This window comes from Oncorhynchus mykiss, chromosome 19, assembly GCF_013265735.2.
Source record: "Oncorhynchus mykiss isolate Arlee chromosome 19, USDA_OmykA_1.1, whole genome shotgun sequence".
NCBI classification, from domain to species: domain Eukaryota; kingdom Metazoa; phylum Chordata; class Actinopteri; order Salmoniformes; family Salmonidae; genus Oncorhynchus; species Oncorhynchus mykiss.
In genome coordinates, this window is record NC_048583.1 from 32666538 (window position 1) to 32686027 (window position 19490).

Here is a 19490-nt window from a genome sequence, read left to right on the forward strand (position 1 = left end):
TAAATTAGGTATTTATATTTTTTATCCCCCTTTTTCTTCCAAATTTCGTGATTACAATCTTGTCGCAACTCGCCAACGGGCTCAAGAGAGGCAAAGGTTGAGACATACGTCCCCCAAAACATGACCCGCCGTGCTTCTTAACACCCGCTCGCTTATCCCGAAATCCAGCTGCACCAAACACCGTTCAACTGACGACTGAATTCAGCCTGCAGGTTCCCGGCCCATCACAATGAGTCACTAAAGCACAATGAGCGAAGTAAAGCCCCCCTGGCCAAACCCTCCCCTAACCCTGACGATGCTGTGCCAATCGTGCGCCGCCCTTTGGGACTCCTGGTCATGGCCGGTTGTGACACAGCTTGGGATCGAACACCAGGCTGTTGTGACACCGATGTAGTGCCTTAGACCTCTGTGCCACTTGGGAGTCTTGTTTTTTTATTTTTAATAAATTAACAATAATGTCTGAACTGGTTTTTGCTTTGTCATTATGGGGTATTGTGTAGATTGAGGGGAAAAAACATTTAACAGGCTGTTAGGTAACACAATGTAGAAAAAGTCTAGGTGTCTGAATTCTATCCAAATGCACTGTATTAAAAAAAGTATGTGGACACCCCTTCAAATTAGTGGATTCGGCAATTTTAGCCACACTTGTTGCTGAAAGGTGTGTAAAATCAAGCACACAGCCATGCAATCTCCATAGACAAACATTGGCAGTAGAATGGTCTTACTGAGCTCAACGACTTTCAACGTGGCACCATCATAGGATTCCATCTTTCAAACAAGTCAAATTTCTGCCCTCGTGGAGCTGCCCCTGTCAACTGTAAGTGCTGTCATTGTGGCTCACGCTTAACAATCTGGCAGTTATATGGACTAATCTGGGTTTGGCGGATGCCAGGAGAACGCTACTTGCCCCAATGCGTAGTGCCAACTGTAGACTTTGGAGGAATACTTGCCCGGGGCTGTTTTTCATGGTTTGGGCAAGGTTCCTTTGTTCCTGTGAAGGTAAATCTTAATGCTACAGCATGCAATGACATTATAGACAATTCTGTGCTTCCAACTTTGTGGCAACAGTTTTGGAAAGGACCTTTCCTGTTTCAGCATGACAATTCCCCTACGCACAACACAAGGCCCATAGAGATATGGTTTGTCAAGATTGGTGTGGAAGAACTTGCTGGCCTCCACAAAGCCCTGACCTCAACCCCATCAAACACCTTTGGGATGAATTGGAAAGCAGACTGCGAGCCAGGCCTAATCGCCCAACATCAGTGCCCGACCTCACTAATCTCTTGTGACTGAATGCTGCGTGGACTTGCTTCCAATGTTCCGACATCTAGTGGAAAGCCTTCCCAGAAGAGTGGAGGCTGTTATAGCAGCAAAGGGGGAGACCAACTCCATATTAATGCCCATGATTTTGGAATGAGATGTTCGACGAGCAGGTGTCCACGTACTTTTCTTCATGTAGTGTATATATTTTATTGACTCCCAGAGACGAGAAAGCATAGGCTCAGTAAAAAAGCATGTGCAGGTTGAATATTTCGTTGGGCAGGTTCCAGGAGCTGAAGGGAGAGACCAAGAGGTTAGCTAGATAGAAATATGGTTACAGTGAGTTAATTAAGAAAAGGCATAGGTACCAGACAAGTAAAAATTTGATGTTGAACTTGTTTTTCATATGGTTTGAATAAAGAAGCTCATGTCCTCAAATGGCAACAGCTGGTTCAATAAGAGTTCCAAATTCCACATAGCTTTCTGTATTTTCTTTACTCATTATTTCATCCCCACTGTATCTTTGACACCCAGAGGAAGATCTTTGTTGACACCCAGAGGACACCCACAGTTGAACACAGTCTCTCTGTCTGCTCCATGTTCCAGTTTACAGGTGTCATTGTTCAGGATACAGGAGCTAAAGGGGGAGAGTATGACTGCTGCCTCCAGCCCCAGTACCCCTCAGCTGGTCAACAACACAGTCCACTACCTGGCTCAGGCCCTGGCCCACATCCAACAGGGCATCGAGAGGAAGTTCCTCAAGGCTCCACTGGGTAGGCCAGCAAAACTCACAGAACTTTCTGTAGAGAAGCAGTATTGTCCTTATTGCATCCTATTCCCTTTAAAGTGCACTACTTTTGACCGGAGCCCATAGAGAATAGGGTGCCATTTTGGGCACAGTGTGCATTGTATTAACTTTGAGCTGCAGATTAAGGCATTTCCTGGATTAAAACATGTAAATTGAGAATCTCTATTAAAATGCTGTTTAGGTCAAGCTTTTGGTCACCGAGACCTTTTAATCAGAGCATCTCATAACAGACCATAACTGCCAGACTGGCAGGGAATAAGTGCCACCTGTGATTTAATGTCTGCTCAGACCTGTATGTTTCACACACTAAACTGGTCATTAAAAAGGTCCATGCTTATTACATTTTAGTGTTTAGAGCTGTTTATGATATGTTTGATGTTCAAATGTATCTTGTGGACGGTCATGGCAAACCAGTGCCTCATCTTATGTTGTCCCCTCAACAGGAGATGAAGACTCTAAGAAGGACCAGAAGGCAAAGAAGAGAGACAAGAAGAAAGATGAGGATCAAAACAGTGAAGGTAAGTTTGATAGCAAGCAATGAAGGCAAAATCAGCACTGGATTATATCTATACACACATACATACACACCCAGTAACAAGGTTTATTTTTACTATTTTCTACATTGTAGAGTAATAGTGATGATATCAAAATATCTAAACTATGAAATAACACGTGGTAACCAAAAAAGTGTTAAACAAATCAAAATATATTTGAGATTCTTCAAAGTTGCCACCCTTTGCCTTGACAGCGTTGCATACTCTTAGCATTTTCTCAACTAGCTTCATGAGGTAGTCACCTGGAATGCATTTAATTTAACAGGTGTGCCTGGTTAAAAGTAAATTTGTGGAGTTTCTTACCTTTTAATGCGTTTGAGCCAATCAGTTGCGTTGTGACAAGGTAGGGGTGGTATACAGAAGAGAGACCTATTTGGTAAAATACCAAGTCTAGAGAGACCTATTTGTTTAAAAGACCAAGTCCATATTATGGCAAGAACAGCTCAAATAAGCAAAGAGAAACAACAGTCCATCATTACTTTTAGACATGAAGACTGTAGGGAAAGCATTACAGGTGAAGCTGATTGAGAGAATACCAAGAGTGCAAAGCTGCAATCAAGGCAAAGGGTGGCTACTTTGCAGAATCTCAAACATAAAATATATATGTTTTTTGGTTACTGTATGATTCCATATGTGTTATTTCACGGTTTTGATGTCTTCACTATTATTCTACAATGTAGAAAATAGTAAAAAAAAATGAAGAAACCCTTGAATGAGTATGTGTCAACTTTTTTGACTGGTACTGTAAAAAATATCTTAATGATACCAATCTGAAATAAGATAACAATAAAATATGTACACTGTGTACAAAACATTAGGAACACCTTTCTAATATTGAGTTGCACCCCATTTTGCCCTCAGAAAAGCCTAAATTTGTCAGGGCATGGACTCTACAAGGTGGCGAAAGCGTTCCACAGGGATGCTGGCCCATGTTGACTCCAATCCAGGCTCGATCACAACCGACCGTGATTGGTTATCCCATAGGGCGGCTCACAATTGCTGAGTGTCGTCCGGGTTTGGCTGGTATAGGCCATCGTAAATAAGAATTTGTTTTTAACTGACTTGCCTAGTTAAATAAAGGTTAAACGTATATAGATATATATTTTTTATGCTTCCTGTTGGTGGCGGACCATTCTTGATACACAAGGGAAACTGTCGGAAATGAGAGAACCCAGCAGCGTTGTAGTTCTTGACGCACTCAAACCGGTGTGCCTGGCATCTACTACCATACTCCGTTTGTCTTGCTTATTCACCTTTTGAATGGAGCACATACACAACCCATGTGTCAATTGTCTAAAGGCTTAAATCCTTCTTTTTACCTGTCTCCTCCCCGTCATCTTCACTGAGTTTGAAGAGGATTTAACAAGTGACATCAATAATGGATCATGGCTTTCACCTGGACAGTCTGTCATGGAAAGAGCCGGTGTTCCTAATGTTTTGTACACTCAGTGTGGGTTGGTGTATAATTGCATGCTGCTGTTCTGACTATGTTTGTCTCCCCTCCCCTCAGGTGGCTTTGCCAGTGGTCGGGTGGTGAAGACTGTTGACTTGTGTTGTAGATGATGGCGAGGAATGGAGGACTGCTCCATCCTATGATATGTCTGAATGTATGTTTCTGCCCCTCAGGAGGTAGTGACAGTGGTCGGGTGGTGAAGACGGTCCAGGAGCGTTGGAGGGAGTCTCTGCTGGGCTGTTCCAGCCTGTCTCAGGTCTTCCTCCACCTCTCCACCCTGGAGCGCAGTGTCATCTGGGCCAAGTCTCTGCTCAACGCCCGTTGTAAGGTCTGTCGCAGGAAGGGAGATGCAGAAAACATGCTGCTGTGTGACAGTTGCGACAGAGGACACCACATCCACTGTGTCCGCCCCAAACTCAAGGTAGGCTGGATGATGATTTTCTTCACACATGGCCTAAAGGGTTGGATGACGTCAACCTTAGTGCTATGGTGCTTAGGTACCCATAAAACATTTTGATATATGATGGTATCGCCCCGTTGGTCAACCAGTTCTGCTTTTAAAAAAAAAAAAAATGATTTGAAATGGACAGCTAGCGTGAACTAGCATGCTACAGGAAGGACGAGGGGAATCATGGCAAAATATATTTTGGATCCTTAATTTTTTTTGTAGCATTTTCCTCTGTTGGAGCTGTGGCATGAATGAGGTTGGTGTCTGCCTGTAGCGTGATGGGTTGTACAGTTATGAAGGGGCCAGCTGCAGAGCATGCAACTCTACTGTCCCCAGAACTAGATAATATTCAATGGTTTGCATCTTCCTCTCTTATTCGGCCTAGGCTATATATTGTAGGTGGGTTGAAGCCTACATTGCTAATGATAAGCTATGGAAAGGGCCCTACTCTACACATTTCTTTCTTAAGATTGGCTCAGGTGTACTTAATGTTATTTTTTTCTAATTAGATTTTTCCATTTCGATTATTGTTTAGTTAATTTCATTTGTTGCCTGAAATGTCATTCAAAATCAAGCTGTGCTAGCGAATCGCCTATAGACAGACTTTCACAATTGTTCCATTTTGAAAGCTGCAACTTTAGGACATTAAACACTTTATTAGAATAGCCTATTTGGGAAATACTCTTCATAACTTGTCTTAATGCATTGGAAGGCTAACTTATTTATTTATTTTCATATTTTGTAGAACTAGAATTGTGGCAATACCATTATTCCAAACAAAAAATGGATGATTCTAATAACAATAGCATAGACTAACAGTATATTTATTAAGTAATCACTTTTTTTTTGTTCTTACCTCTTCAGTGGCCACAATCTCAGTGGTGAGCTCACTGTATGTCTGCCGGTGTAGGGCAGGGTCTAGGTGAGACAGGGACTTGGAACCTTGGATCCAGTGCAGTAGATCTATGAAGGTAGTCCTGTAAATTAGGGGGTTATCTGGGGGTTCAGGTCCTCTCTAATGGCAGCCTTGACATCTCAAGTGATGGTGCTGTCTTCCTCACTTGGGGCCATGGATTGTAGAATCCTTGTTTTCAGAGGTAGGATCAAAATCACATTTTATTGGTCACTTACACATGGTTAGCAGATGTTAATTTGAGTGTAGCGAAATGCTTGTGCTTCTAGTTCCGACTGTGCAGTAATATCTAACAATTTCACAACTACCTTGCACACACTAGTGTGAAGGAATGAATAAGAATATGTACATATAAATATATGGATGAGCGGTGGCCGTGCGGCATAGGCAAGATGCAGTAGATGGTATAGAGTACAGTATATACATATGAGATGAGTAATGTAGGGTATGTAAACATATCAAGTGGCATTGTTTAAAGTGACTAGTGATACATTTATTACATCCCATTTTTAATATTAAGTGGCTAGAGAGTTGAGTCAGTATGTTGGCAGCAGCCACTCAATGTTAGTGATGGCTGTTTTTAACAGTCTGATGGCCTTGAGATAGAAGCTGTTTTTCAGTCTCTCTGTCCCATCTTTGATGCACCTGTACTGACCTCGCCTTCTGGATGATAGCGGGGGGAACAGGCAGTGGCTCAGTATGGTTGTTGTCCTTGATGATCTTTTTAGCCTTCCTATGACATCGGGTGGTGTAGGTGTCCCGGAGGGCAGGTAGTTTGCCCCCGGTGATGCGTTGTGCAGACCTCACTCCCCTCTGGAGAGCCTTACGGTTGTGGGCGGAGCAGTTGCCGTACCAGGCGGCGATACAGCCCCCTGGATACTCTCGATTGTGCATCTGTAAAAGTTTGTATTCGGGGACAAGACACATTTCTTCAGCCTCCTGAGGTTGAAGAGGCGCTGTTGCGCCTTCACCACGCTGTCTGTGTGGGTGGACCATTTCAGTTTGTCTGTGATGTGTACGCCAAGGAACTTAAAACTTATTACCCTCTGTCCCATCGATGTGGATAGGGGGGTGCTCCCTCTGCTGTTTCCTGAAGTCCACGATCATCTCGTTTTGTTGAGTGTGAGGTTATTTTCCTGACACCACACTCCGAGGGCCCTCACCTCCTCCCTGTAGGCTGTCTCGTCGTTGTTGGTAATCAAGCCTACCACTGTAGTGTCGTCTGCTAACTTGATGATTGAGTTGGAGGTGTGCATGGCCACGCAGTCGTGGGGGAACAGGGAGTACAGGAGGGGGCTGAGCACACACCCTTGTCGCCCAAGTGTTGAGGATCAGCGGGGTGGAGATGTTGTTTCCTACCCTCACCACCTAGGGGCAGCCCGTCAGGAAGTCCAGGACCCAGTTGCACAGGGCGGGGTCGAGACCCAGGGTCTTAATGATGAGTTTGGATAGTACTATGGTGGATAAATTCTGAGCTGTAATCGATGAACAGCATTCTTATATAGGTATTCCTCTTGTCCAGGTGGGTTAGGGCAGTGTGATTGCGCTGTCTGTGGACCTATTGCGGTGGGTCTAGGGTGTCAGGTAGGGTGGAGAAGATATGATCCTTGACTAGTCTCTCAAAGAAGTTCATGATGACGGAAGTGAGGGCTACGGGATGATAGTCGTTTAGCTCCGTTACTGTTAAGGGAATTTTTATCAATAATGACTACGTATACATTTCAATCAGGACTGACTAATCAGAATACTTTATTACTGTATGTATGAATTTTCTTTATAATCCTAGTACTGAATATAATGTGTGTAAATATAATCAAGAATTAGAACAATGACTGTATGTTCCTTGGTAGAAATGAATTAACTTATAGCCAGACTGGCTAGAAGGCTTATCTACACAGGCAGACCTTGGCTCGGTCGTAAATTATCTAAATTAGGATAGACGATGTGGAAGGCTTGAACTATACAGCCTTTGTACCAGTGTCAGGAAGAGACGGAACAGTTAGAAAACGCTGACGTCATTTTTAGTTTATAACCTGTGGTAAAAAGGATCATGGGCAGTACTCTCGAGAATAAACGCTGCTGGTTGATTTTAAAAACGGGTCTCTGTCCATTTTATACAAATAAGAGTCTTACAAATTCTTATGAATTGACAGAGTTTAATTTTAATTGGGTATTAAAACATAGATGAATTTAATTCCTGTAACAATTACCTTAGCTTTTTTGGGAACAGGAACAATGGTGGCCCTCCTGAAGCATGTGGGAACAGCAGACTGGGATAGGGATTGATTGAATATGTCCGTAAACACACCAGCCGGCTTGTCTGCGCATGCTAGGGATTCTGTATGGGCCGGCAGCCTTGCGAGAGTTAACACGTTTAAATGTTTGACTCACATTGGCCACAGAGGAGGAGAGCCCGCTGGTTTTGGTCAGTGGCACTATATTGTCGTCAAAGCGAGCAAAGAAGTTTAATTTGTCTGGCACTTGAGTTCCTAGCGAGAGGGTGTTATCCACGGCAGGGGGCATAGTGACTGCAAAGTGGTCTACCCTCTCCCCAAACAATGTAGACATCCTCATCTTTTTGAAAAATAATTTGAAGTTATAAGCTCAGGTCTGCAAGATGTCGGTGTCCTCGACGGGCTGGTTTTCTTTGAGTAATCCGTGATTGACTGTAGACCCTGCCACATACGTCTCATGTCTGAGCCGTTGAATTGCGACTCTACTTTGTCCCTATACTGACGCTTAGCTTGTTTGATTGCCTTGCAGACGGAAAGCTACACTGTCTGTATTCGGTCATGTTTCCGGTCACCTTGTCATGATTAAAATCAGTGGTTCGCGCTTTCAGTTTTGCGCGAATGCTGCCATCAATCCACGGTTTCTGGTTGGGAAAGGTTATAATAGTCACCGTGGGAACAACATCACCGATGCACCTGCTAATAAACTCGCTCATCGAATCAGCGTATACATCAATGTTGTTGTCTGATGCTTTCCGGAACATTTCCCAGTCCACGTGATCGAAGCAATCTTGAAGCGTGGAATCCGATTGGTCGGACAAGCGTTGAACCGACCTGAGCAGGGCGTTTCCTGTTTTACTTTCTGCCTAGGCTGGGAGCAACAAAATGGAGTCGTGGTCAGATTTGCCGAATGGAGGGCAAGGTTTTTTTCCCTATGCGTCATAGAAGTTAGAGTAGCAATGATCCAGAATGCTGCCAGCCCAGATCGCGCATTCGATATGCTGATAACATTTAGGGAGCCTTGTTTTCAGATTAGCTTTGATAAAATCCCCAGCTACAATAAATGCATCCTCAGGATATATGGTTTACATAGAATCGAATAAAGTTCTTTCAGGACGGTCGGTGTTTGCTTGGGGGGGGATATACAGGGCTGTGATTATAATCGAAGAGAATTCTCTTGGTAGATAATGCGGTCGGCATTTGATTGTACGTAATTCTAGTTCAAGTGAACAATAGGACTTGAGTTCCTTTGTTATGATCACATCACGATGCGTTAATCATAAGGCATACACCCCCACCCTTCTTACCAGAAAGATGTTTGTTTCTGTTAGTGCAATGTGTGAAGAAACCGAGTAGCTGTACCGACTCTAACGTATCCCGTGTGAGCCATGTTTCCATGAAACAGTGTTACAATCGCTGATGTCTCTCTGGAAGACGACCCTTGCTCGAATTTTGTCTGCCTTGTTGTCAAGAGACTGGACATTGGCGAGTAGTATACTCGGGAGTGGTGAGCGATGTGCACGTCTGCGGCGCCGTGGTTTTGGGTCGCCTACTGGGATCCGCTCCATTGTTCTGGGTGCTGGTCCGAACAGAGGATCCGCTTCGGGAAAGTCGTATTCCTGGTCGTAATGTTGGTAAGTTAACGTTACTCTTATATCCAATAGTTCTTCCGGGCTATATGTAATAAGACTTAAGATTTCCTGGGGTAACAATGTAAGAAATAATACATTAAAAAAATCAAAAATACTGCACAGTTTCCTAAGAACTCGAAGCGACCATCTCGCAATTTACAGACGGTGCAGTTTCAGTGCTCAGCCGGGTTTAACTGTTGAGGCGTTTGAGCACCTGGAGGACGACCTCTGTCACTTTTCACGTCATCACCAGACAAGGTGATGGTGTCTTTATTTTTTCAGGGTCTTGTCTGTCAGTGCAGAGTATTCAGCTGCCTGCTGCTCAAGATAGCTCTCCAACATGTCATAAGTGGAGTTCCATGTTGTTGTGACATGGTGTATGAGCTTGTGGGTCTGTAGCTGTAACATTTCTTTCTTGGTCTTAAGCACATAGAGTGATAAAGAGTGATAAAGAGTGGCTGTTGTGCTTCGGTGGAAAAGGGAAACCACCTTCCTGATCCTCCCAAGGAGGCGGTCCATCTGGTTACATGCGATTCCCCTTTGAGATGCTAAATTGATCACAAGTGCAAAGCAAGCTAGCTGTGGCCCCAGCCTCTATCACTGCATTTACTTGGTTCTGGCATTATCTGTGGTGGTTGGGTTATTGCTATTGGGCCTAGCAGTACCTGCGCCAGATTTGTCACTCTCATAGAGGGGGCGTGTCTGTAGCACCGGACTTCGCATCTCCCACTCCTCTGTGGTGTAGTCAGCAGTCACAGTCATGTAGCTTTGTTACCCTGGAGGTCCACTCCTCTGTGGTGTAGTGAGCAGTCAGTCATGTAGCTTTCTGTTACCCTGGAGGTCCATCAGTCTGTGGTGAGGGCAACAGAGGATGCCTTTGATAATTCATTGACAATTTTGATATTTTCCTGTTCATAAATATCTGGTACGATCTTCATACTGAAGTGGGTGCGAGAGGGGATTTTGTAGCGTGGCTCAAGCACTTTCACCATATTTTTAAACCCTTTGTTTTCCACAACAGAGTATGGCCTCATGTCTACAGCGATAAACATCCCAATAGATTTGGTGATGGCTTTAGTCCAGTCTGATTCGTCAGCAAAGGGCTTAAATGCCGCGATGAGAAGTTGTCTCTTGGCTGAGTTGACTCCCGTCACTGACACACCAGGGTGATGACACTTTAAATGTGTGGCTACGCTCGATGTATTTCCATGATCATACAACTTTCTTGTGGTACAATGCCTTCACACCGTAATGATGTTGTCCACCACCTTTCTTCCGTCATCATATTTGACAGGAAAGCCAAAATGCTCCCATACATGAGACTTAATGAAGTGGGAGGCTTTTCCAGTTCTTCAGCTCCTCCCACTAGCCATGGCTGTCACAGCTCTTTTTTTCTTTGCTTTTTGCATTGTGAGCATCCAAGATTGATTCGTTGGGATTCAACATGCCCCGTTCTCGTGAACAGTACACACAACTGTTTTAAAAAAAAATAATCGAATCAACCTTCAGGCTTCAGAGTAAAACACAGCATCTGTCTTGTCTTTATCTTTTCACTGCAACTCTGCGTCGAGATGTAGGGAATTATTACTTTAAAAAGTAACAGTGGCAGTAAAACTGTATTTCACACTATGATGGTTAAACAATTGATCTGCGGTTCACATGCATGGCGACCGTGGGGGGTGATAAGTACGGATCACGGCTCAACTACGGTCCTTTACACCACCAGTATGTATTGATATTTAGGCTGTGTGCCTTTTTGTCATTTCTTTTAAAATGTGTGTAGTTCTGTTCTTGAGCTGTTATCTGTTAATGATCTGTATTATATCATGTTTCCAGATGTGTGGACCCCAGGAAGAGTAACAGCTTTTGCGACCTCTAATGGGAATCCTAATAAAATACCATTCTGTAAATTGTAACATATATTTATTGAAGTAGGATATGCAGGCTATAGGAATAGGCCACCTGGCATGGCCCTGCTGTGGGCTTGCCCGGTCATCGCTTTACTGTGGGGTTCCAGTCAATTTGAAATCAGCTATACATCAGTCATATTACGTCGTCGTCACTCGGGCTGGGAATTGCCAGGACCTCACTATATGATATCACGATACTTGGATGCCGATACATGTGTATTGCAATTCAATACATTTTTATTGGGTTTCAAATGTTCCAAATGTATTACTCACCATTGAATCAAATTTTATTTGTCACATACTTAGTCTACACCTGTTGTTACAATCAGTGAAATGCTTACTTAGGGGCCCATCCCAACAATGTAGAGAAATAATATAAGGTATAAATACACAATGAGAAATGATATCTTGGCTATATGCACAGGGCTACCAGTTCTGAGTTGTGCAGGGTTATGATATTGAGGTACATATACAGTGGGGAAAACAAGTATTTGATACACTGCCGATTTTGCAGGTTTTCCTACCTCTAGCATGTAGAGGTCTAATTTTTATCATAGGTACACTACAACTGTGAGAGATGGAATCTAAAACAAAAATCCAGAAAATCACATTGTATGATTTTTAAGTAATTAATTTGTATTGCATGACATAAGTATTTGATCACCTACCAACCAGTAAGAACTCCGGCTCTCACGGACCTGTTAGTTTTTCTTTAAGAAGCCCTCCTGTTCTCCACTCATTACCTGTATTAACTGCACCTGTTTGAACTCGTTACCTGTATAAAAGACACCTGTGCACACACTCAATCAAACAGACTCCAACCTCTCCACAATGGCCAAGACCAGAGAGCTGTGTAAGGACATCAGGGATCAAATTGTAGACCTGCACAGGGCTGGGATGGGCTACAGGACAATAGGCAAGCAGCTTGGTGAGAAGGCAACAACTGTTTGCGCAATTATTCGAAAATTGAAGAAGTTCAAGATGACGGTCAATCACCCTCGGTCTGAGGCTCCATGCAAGATCTCACCTCGTGGGGCATCAATGATCATGAGGAAGGTGAGGGATCAGCCCAGAACTACACGGCAGGACCTGGTCAATGACTTGAAGAGAGCTGGGACCACAGTCTCAAAGAAAACCATTAACACACTACGCCGTCATGGATTAAAATCCTGCAGCGCACGCAAGGTCCCCCTGCTCAAGCCAGCGCATATCCAGGCCCTTCTGAAGTTTGCCAAAGACCATCTGGATAATCCAGAGGAGGAATGGGAGAAGGTCATGTGGTCTGATGAGACAAAAAATAGAGCTTTTTCGTCTAAACTCCACTCGCCGTGTTTGGAGGAAGAAGGATGAGTACAACCCCAAGAACACCATCCCAACCGTGAAGCATGGAGGTGGAAACATCATTCTTTGGGGATGCTTTTCTGCAAAGGGGACAGGACGACTGCACCGTATTGAGGGGAGGATGGATGGGGCCATGTATCGCGAGATCTTGGCCAACAACCTCCTTCCCTCAGTAAGAGCATTGAAGATGGGTCGTGGCTGGGTCTTCCAGCATGACAACGACCCGAAACACACAGCCAGGGCAACTAAGGAGTGGCTCCGTAAGAAGCATCTCAAGGTCCTGGAGTGGCCTAGCCAGTCTCCAGACCTGAACCCAATAGAAAATCTTTGGAGGGAGCTGAAAGTCCGTATTGCCCAGCGACAGCCCCGAAACCTGAAGGATCTGGAGAAGGTCTGTATGGAGGAGTGGGCCAAAATCCCTGCTGCAGTGTGTGCAAACCTGGTCAAGAACTACAGGAAACATATGATCTCTGTAATTGCAAACAAAGGTTTCTGTACCAAATATTAAGCTCTGCTTTTCTGATGTATCAAATACTTATGTCATGCAATAAAATGCAAATGAATTACTTAAAAATCATGTGATTTTCTGGATTTTTGTTTTAGATTCTGTCTCTCACAGTTGAAGTGTACCTATGATAGAAATTACAGACCTCTACATGCTTTGTAATTAGGAAACACTGCCGATTTTAAAGGTTATCAAATACTTGTTCTCCCCACTGTAGGTAGGGATAAAATGACTAGGTAACAGGATAGATAATGAACAGTAGCATCAAATGTCTGTTGCGGAGAGACAAGCGAGCCATGAGAAAACGAGTTCTCTTTAACTCAGTCAACTTCGGTACAACATGCTATGGGGAGTGGCACTCTCGAGACCTCGGTTGAAGGATCTTACAATTACGCCTGACAAGGACAATAAAATTCACTCCCCGTTGGAAGCCTTCCACAGGTGATAAGCGTGAAGCTCAGATTCATTCCTTCAATTATTTAGCTCTTCACTTCATTTACAGTAACGATTCACGATACTAAAACAAACAATTCGAACGCGAGACTGTCTTGCATTGCTGCAACTAATCCGTCCCATAGAGGTAGAGCGTGCTCACCCCATGGACGTTGTGTGCTGAAGCTTGTACTTGTTTTCTAATATGTCTTTTTTTTTTTTAGTTAATATTCAGTTTATTAGTGCAATGAGTAAGATGGCTAAGAGAACAACCTAGACAACGATGGCTAAGCTGGGTTCTGGGTCATGCCCCCTGTCTGGGTTATAGCATTTTTCTGAAAGATACTCGCTCTCTGTGTAGTTTCTCTGCTTGGAGGACGCTCGGGCGGCTATCGCTCGAAACATGTCCGTGTGCACATTGCCACGTACTGTATACAAACTCCCTGGAAAGACTTGTAGAATTCTTCGGCTTTCCTTTCCAGGGACCAGAGATAGGGTGGTCAGCGCAAATGTCTTGTGTGCCTGCGTGTGGTGCATGGTGTGGCTGCCTGCGCCCAACCCTGGCAATGTGTGCTCTGTCGCCGGTTACGGGAGGCTTTTTGAACAGCGAGAGCGGCCAGGTTCAACGGGTAACCCCCGCCGAGAGTCTGCCTCGGTCAAGCACAACTTGTTTCTCTTCCCAGACTTGTTGATGAAGGGTCCGTTCCCACCTCGGTGATCTGATCCTACGTTGACTTTCGAGATCGGGCTAGCTAAACAAGTGCCGCAAAGCATGCTAGCCAGGTTGGCTAATTTGCCGAGGCGAGTTAGCTATTACTGTGGCACATATCTGATTGACCCTCCGCAAAAACACTACTGTGACAAGTTCCCCACGTTTGGCCAATGGGATACTATATCAGCCATTGCCAGAGCCCCCTGTGCCCGTAAAGGGGCCGGGCTTCATGCAGGCTATAGTCTCATGGCAGCACAACACGTTGGAAGCTTGTCCATGTTTAATACTCCCCCGTCTGTTGTCCCGGGCAGAATTAGCAAGCGAGGCAAGAGATTTTGTTCCTATGGGCTAGAGGTTTACCTCCGAAGATTATTGCTACCATTCCATCTACAAGGGCACCCTCCACGAGAGGACTGTATGGGTATAAGTGGCCTGCATTTGACCACACTTGCCAAGATCAAGGACTTCTTCCTTTTCGGTGCTTTATAAGGGGCATCCTTATGTTTCTACATGAGCTTTTCAAGCATTCTCTGCTTTAAGTGTACATGGCCGCTGTCTGAGTGTCATGTGGGAATTGACGGAACCTCACGGATGGGTGCTCACTTCCTGACGGTACGGTTCCTGAAAGGTGTTTGCGGTCTCAGACCTGTCTCTAAACCTATTGCGCCCACATGGGACTTGGAGCTGGTTTAAAGCATTGTGCGGCCCCCTTTGAGCCTCCGGAGTCGGTGGATCTGAAGATCCTCTACAACAAAACCTACCTGCTCATGGCTTTGGCCTCGGCCAAAAATATTGGGAACCTCTGTTATCCGTACACCCTTCCTGTACTCAGCTTGTGGAAGGGCGTTCTCTAAGCAGTGTGTCTCCAGCTGGATTGTGGCAACTATCTCGATGGCATATATAGGCAAACGTTACCTAGCGGTGTACGCGCCCGCTCCACCATGGGTCTGGCAGCGTCGTGGTCGTTGTTTAAAGGGTTGACTATTGGAGATCATTTTGAGCATCACTGCACAATTTTGTGAGGTTTTGTCGCTTGAATGTCACTGCTCCCAGTAAAGCACGGCGTGCTTACAGCTGGGTCAGGGGAAAGTCACAAGGCAGCGCTCCATAATCACAATACCCGCATCTCGCGTGGTCAGGTCTGGGTTGTCTGCCATGGGCCGTTTAATTTAATATCAATTGGGGTTGGCTTGGGGGGTGACTATTTCCCCATAGAATATGGTACCGAAGTTGACTGACTGAGAGAATGTAATGTTATGACTATAACTACAGTTTCCTGAAGGAGGGAAACAAGGTCCCGCACCACCCATTCCTGGGCTCGGTGAAGAAGGGCCTTTTCATATAAGGAATGAAGCCGAGCGCTTTTCGCCCGTGGAAGGCGGCACTTCCAGTGAGGCACGGGTTTCATCGGCCTTGTCAGGCGTGATTGTAGAGCCTTCAACCGAAGTCGCGTGAGTTCGGCTCCCCATAGTATGTTTTACCGAAGTTGACTGACTGAAAGGCAACAGTAGTCATAACGTTACATTTTGGTCAGTCATCATGGAAATAAGTGCCAAACAAATTGTCTCTTTAAAAAGATGGAAAACAAGCTATGAAGTAAAAATAGTTGAGTTTTGGTGCAGGTACAGCCAACTAGCGCCAAAATAATATTGCGACATTGTCTATACGATATATTGTCAATATATGTCCTGATATGTAACTATCTAAACCTCTCCCTTGCTCTATCCATGTTGTGTCCAGGCTGTCCCAGAAGGGGACTGGTTCTGCCCGGAGTGCCGTCCCAAACGGCGAGCCAACCGCCTCACCTCCCGCCAACGCTCCTCTGTCGACTCTGAGGAAGAAGTGGAGGAAGAGGAGTCGTCAGAGGATGAAGTGGAAGAAGAATCGGAGGAAGAGGAATCAGAGGAGGAGACCGAGGAAGAAGAGAAGAGGTGTGTTTTGAGCGTCACTATACTTGTAATTGTGTTGATAGTAAATTATCTTAAAACCAAAACATTGTGTTCATATATCCGAAGTTTCCCTTCCTCAATTCAGCCTCCCTCTTCTCCTATAGTGTCACTAAAAAGGGCCGGACTGCTGTGAAACCTCCTGTGCCTACTACCAAAGGCAGTCGGTCAAATGGCAGGACCACCAGCAGCTCAAGTCATTCCACTCCCCGGAGCCAGCACACTACCCCCAAGCAGGCCCTCTCGGCCGGGAAGGGAGCCTCCGCGAAGTCCTCGGGGAAGAAGCCCACCCCAGTCTCCAACAAGCCCACCCCAGTCTCCAACGGCAGACGCCCACCACGGCCAGGCAGCAGAGTCAGCTCTCGGATCAGTCACGAGATACTGGCCTCCAGCGGTACCTCCAGCAGGACAAGCAGCCAGCCTACTCCATCTCCCTCTCAGGCAGACTCCCGTAGAAGACCCATCTCCGGTAAGACCAGTTCTGCGAAATGTTTCTGTACAGAAGTGTTGAATGTTAATTTTGTAATGTATAGTGCCTTCAGAAAGTATTCATACCCCTTGACTTATTCCATATTTTGTGGTTTTACAGCCTGAATTCCAAATTGATTAAATATTTTAAAAAGTCTCACCTCTCTACACAAATTACCCCACAATGACTAAGTGAATGTGTTTTTAGAAATAATTTCAAAATGTATTAAAATGAAGTTCAGAGATCTGTTACATAAGTATTCACAATAGGGCTGCCGAAGTGGCCTAAAAATCATATTAATTTAATTATTTTTAAACTTACGGTCGATTTTCACTTTTTAGGTTTTTTTCTCCGAGTAAGCTTTGTACAGTTAAAAGTCAGAAATTATTTCTGATTGAAATGCAGTGTAATGAATACGACGAGGCTTGTGAAATTATACTTGTGCTTAATATAAGCCTTCCACAGTCAAGACCAACTAATTATTTTATCAAAATAGTTTAACCTGCTTTTTTGCAATCACTGATCAATCAGGCTTTCATAGCTATGAAAATGTCCTTTTTGTTACAGATTTAACCAGAACCATGCATAATGCACATTCACTTCTTGTAGCAGGCATCATAGAAAATGAACACAGGTCTCATAAACAGTCTCTTAAGAACAAGCCCACGTGCTAGTGAGTCTATGCAACTTATTATGTTTTCACTCCTGGACTTATTTAGGCTTGCCATAGGAGGTTGAATACTTATCAACTTCAGCTTTTAATTTTTTATTAATTTTACATTATGGGATATTGTGTGTCCAATCTACCAATAGGTGCTCTTTGCGAGGCTTTGGAAAACCTCCCTGGCCTTATGCTTACACACAATCTCCATTTAACAAATTCAGGCTAACACAAAATGTGAAAATTAAGGGGTGTGAATACTTTCTGAAGGCTCTGTAGCGCTTGAAAATCCTCAGGGGGTGTCTTCAGTTACACAACTTCCTTCTAGTTGAGTCATTTTTAGTTTTTCTCAGACAGTGCACATCTTTGATATTCACAATCGGCTACATCTTCTCTGTTCCTCCAGCAGAGGTCTCCCCCAAGCCCAAGCTGGTTCTGACTCCCTCGGTCTCAAGTTCTTCGTCCAGTCGCCGCAGCTCAGGGAGGAACCTGGGAGTCCATGAATTGTCTGCCTGCGAGCACCTGACCGTAGAGCTTGTCAGACATGAAGACAGCTGGCCCTTCATGAAGCTCGTGTCCAGGATACAGGTAATACATTACTTTTTTTAAAGGTACATTTCTTTCTGTTCCAGCCTGGCTCACAGAGAAACACATATGCGCGCATGCACTTAAAGACACACACACACACACACAGGCAGCACTCCTATGAATACACTTTGAATACAACTAGCTACCTCACTAGGGACGCCTACTATCTAACTCAAGGGTTTCCCATCTTTTTTCCCAGGGCCCCCCTTTTTTCACATTGTAATTTTTTGTTTTTAAACTGAATTCCTACAATTCTATGTAGTTTAACAAGAATCATGACATCTTATAGGTAGGCTATTCAATGATAATGGATAAGGAAAATAAATCAAGACCCCTCAATTTAATTTACTCTCAATTTAATGATTCATATTGTGTTTTACTAAAAGTGAATAGATCAATTAATGGCGAGAGTCACACATTGTGTAAGATTACTCCCTAAGCAAAGTCCAATTTCTTTGACTCCTCGACTATAGATCTTAGCTCAGCTTCTGAATGTCAGAGAGAAATCAAAAATATCACCATATGCATCAGTTGTGTCTTCTGGCATTTTACCTCATGTTTCTATTTATGCATCATTATAGATCTGTATAAACAATCGCAAATTTATATATATATATATTTTTTAAGTGTTGTGTATTTTATTTATTTTTTTCCTCAAATCGGGGAAGGTCCTGGTTGTTGGGTCAATTAGACCATTTCCATTTCATGCTCATCTATCTAAAACATTTAGTTATTTGACTATTTTTGTAAGTTAGCTGGATGGCATTGATCTTACTATGTAACAGGTGTTGGAACCAAATGTATTTTCCAGTCGTTTCGTTCAGAACAGAATATATATATATATATATATTTTCATTCCACTTCTCCAACCAGCAAAATAAAGTAATGGTTTATGAAGTTCCTTTTTAAACCACATTTAGCTTGACATTAAATTACTTCACCAAGTACTGTGAATAGAGCAGTTTTTTTTTATGCAGTGGGCAAAAGTTAGTTTACCTGCTAGTATGGGGCAGAAGAGGTGACTGACAAAGCAGGTGGGGAGAAAGTGAGAGAGGGCTGAGGGAGAAGGCCTGCTTTGAAGCGCCGGGCATCTTATTGTTATGACATGCATTATCTGAACTAGGCCCATAGAATTATACCTACGGAGGACCGGCTTCTATGAAGAAACTTTGAATGTCTTTAGAGTTGGTTCAATGCTGGACCAAAACTAGAAAGCTAACAGGCTTGTGTGTGCAGAGCGACACCAGAACTAAAGCTGCAATCACTTTTTTTTTTTTTTTTTGGTGACGCGTTTTTCTACACCAGCTTCAAACAGCAGAAAATGTCATATTTTTGGTTATGGTACAATTACTCTACATTATACTTGTTTGTTTTGTCACAAACTGGAATTAGAATTTTATCAGCCAGGAAATGGCAGGGTGATTTCTACATAGTACACCTTTTAAACATGTCTTACCTTTTTTTGTAGTTAATAAATCTTATGTGAAACATAACTATAGTATCCTTAACTAGTGTTGAAAAAGTTAATCCATTGTTTAATTAAAAATGAATCACGTTTAACGTCAGTAGTAGGCTAGTAGACTATGCTTCGGGAGGGGCAGGTAGCCTACGCGTGCACACAGTGGCCA

General features: G+C 43.8%; 1 protein-coding gene across 3 annotated transcripts in view; it reads left to right on the forward strand.

Annotated features, from left to right (window-relative positions):
* The window catches only part of baz1a (bromodomain adjacent to zinc finger domain, 1A), a 47017-nt gene that overhangs the window by 25979 nt on the left and 1548 nt on the right, over window positions 1–19490 (forward strand). For 2 of the 3 annotated variants that reach the window (XM_036954665.1, XM_021573960.2), the window contains exons 19-24: window positions 1867–2033; window positions 2512–2586; window positions 4249–4496; window positions 15939–16129; window positions 16252–16613; window positions 17681–17862. In XM_036954665.1, coding sequence (XP_036810560.1) covers window positions 1867–2033; window positions 2512–2586; window positions 4249–4496; window positions 15939–16129; window positions 16252–16613; window positions 17681–17862 — 1225 coding nt within the window. The remainder of the gene's footprint in view (window positions 1–1866; window positions 2034–2511; window positions 2587–4248; window positions 4497–15938; window positions 16130–16251; window positions 16614–17680; window positions 17863–19490) is intronic. The other variant, XM_036954666.1, reaches the window with a different exon arrangement.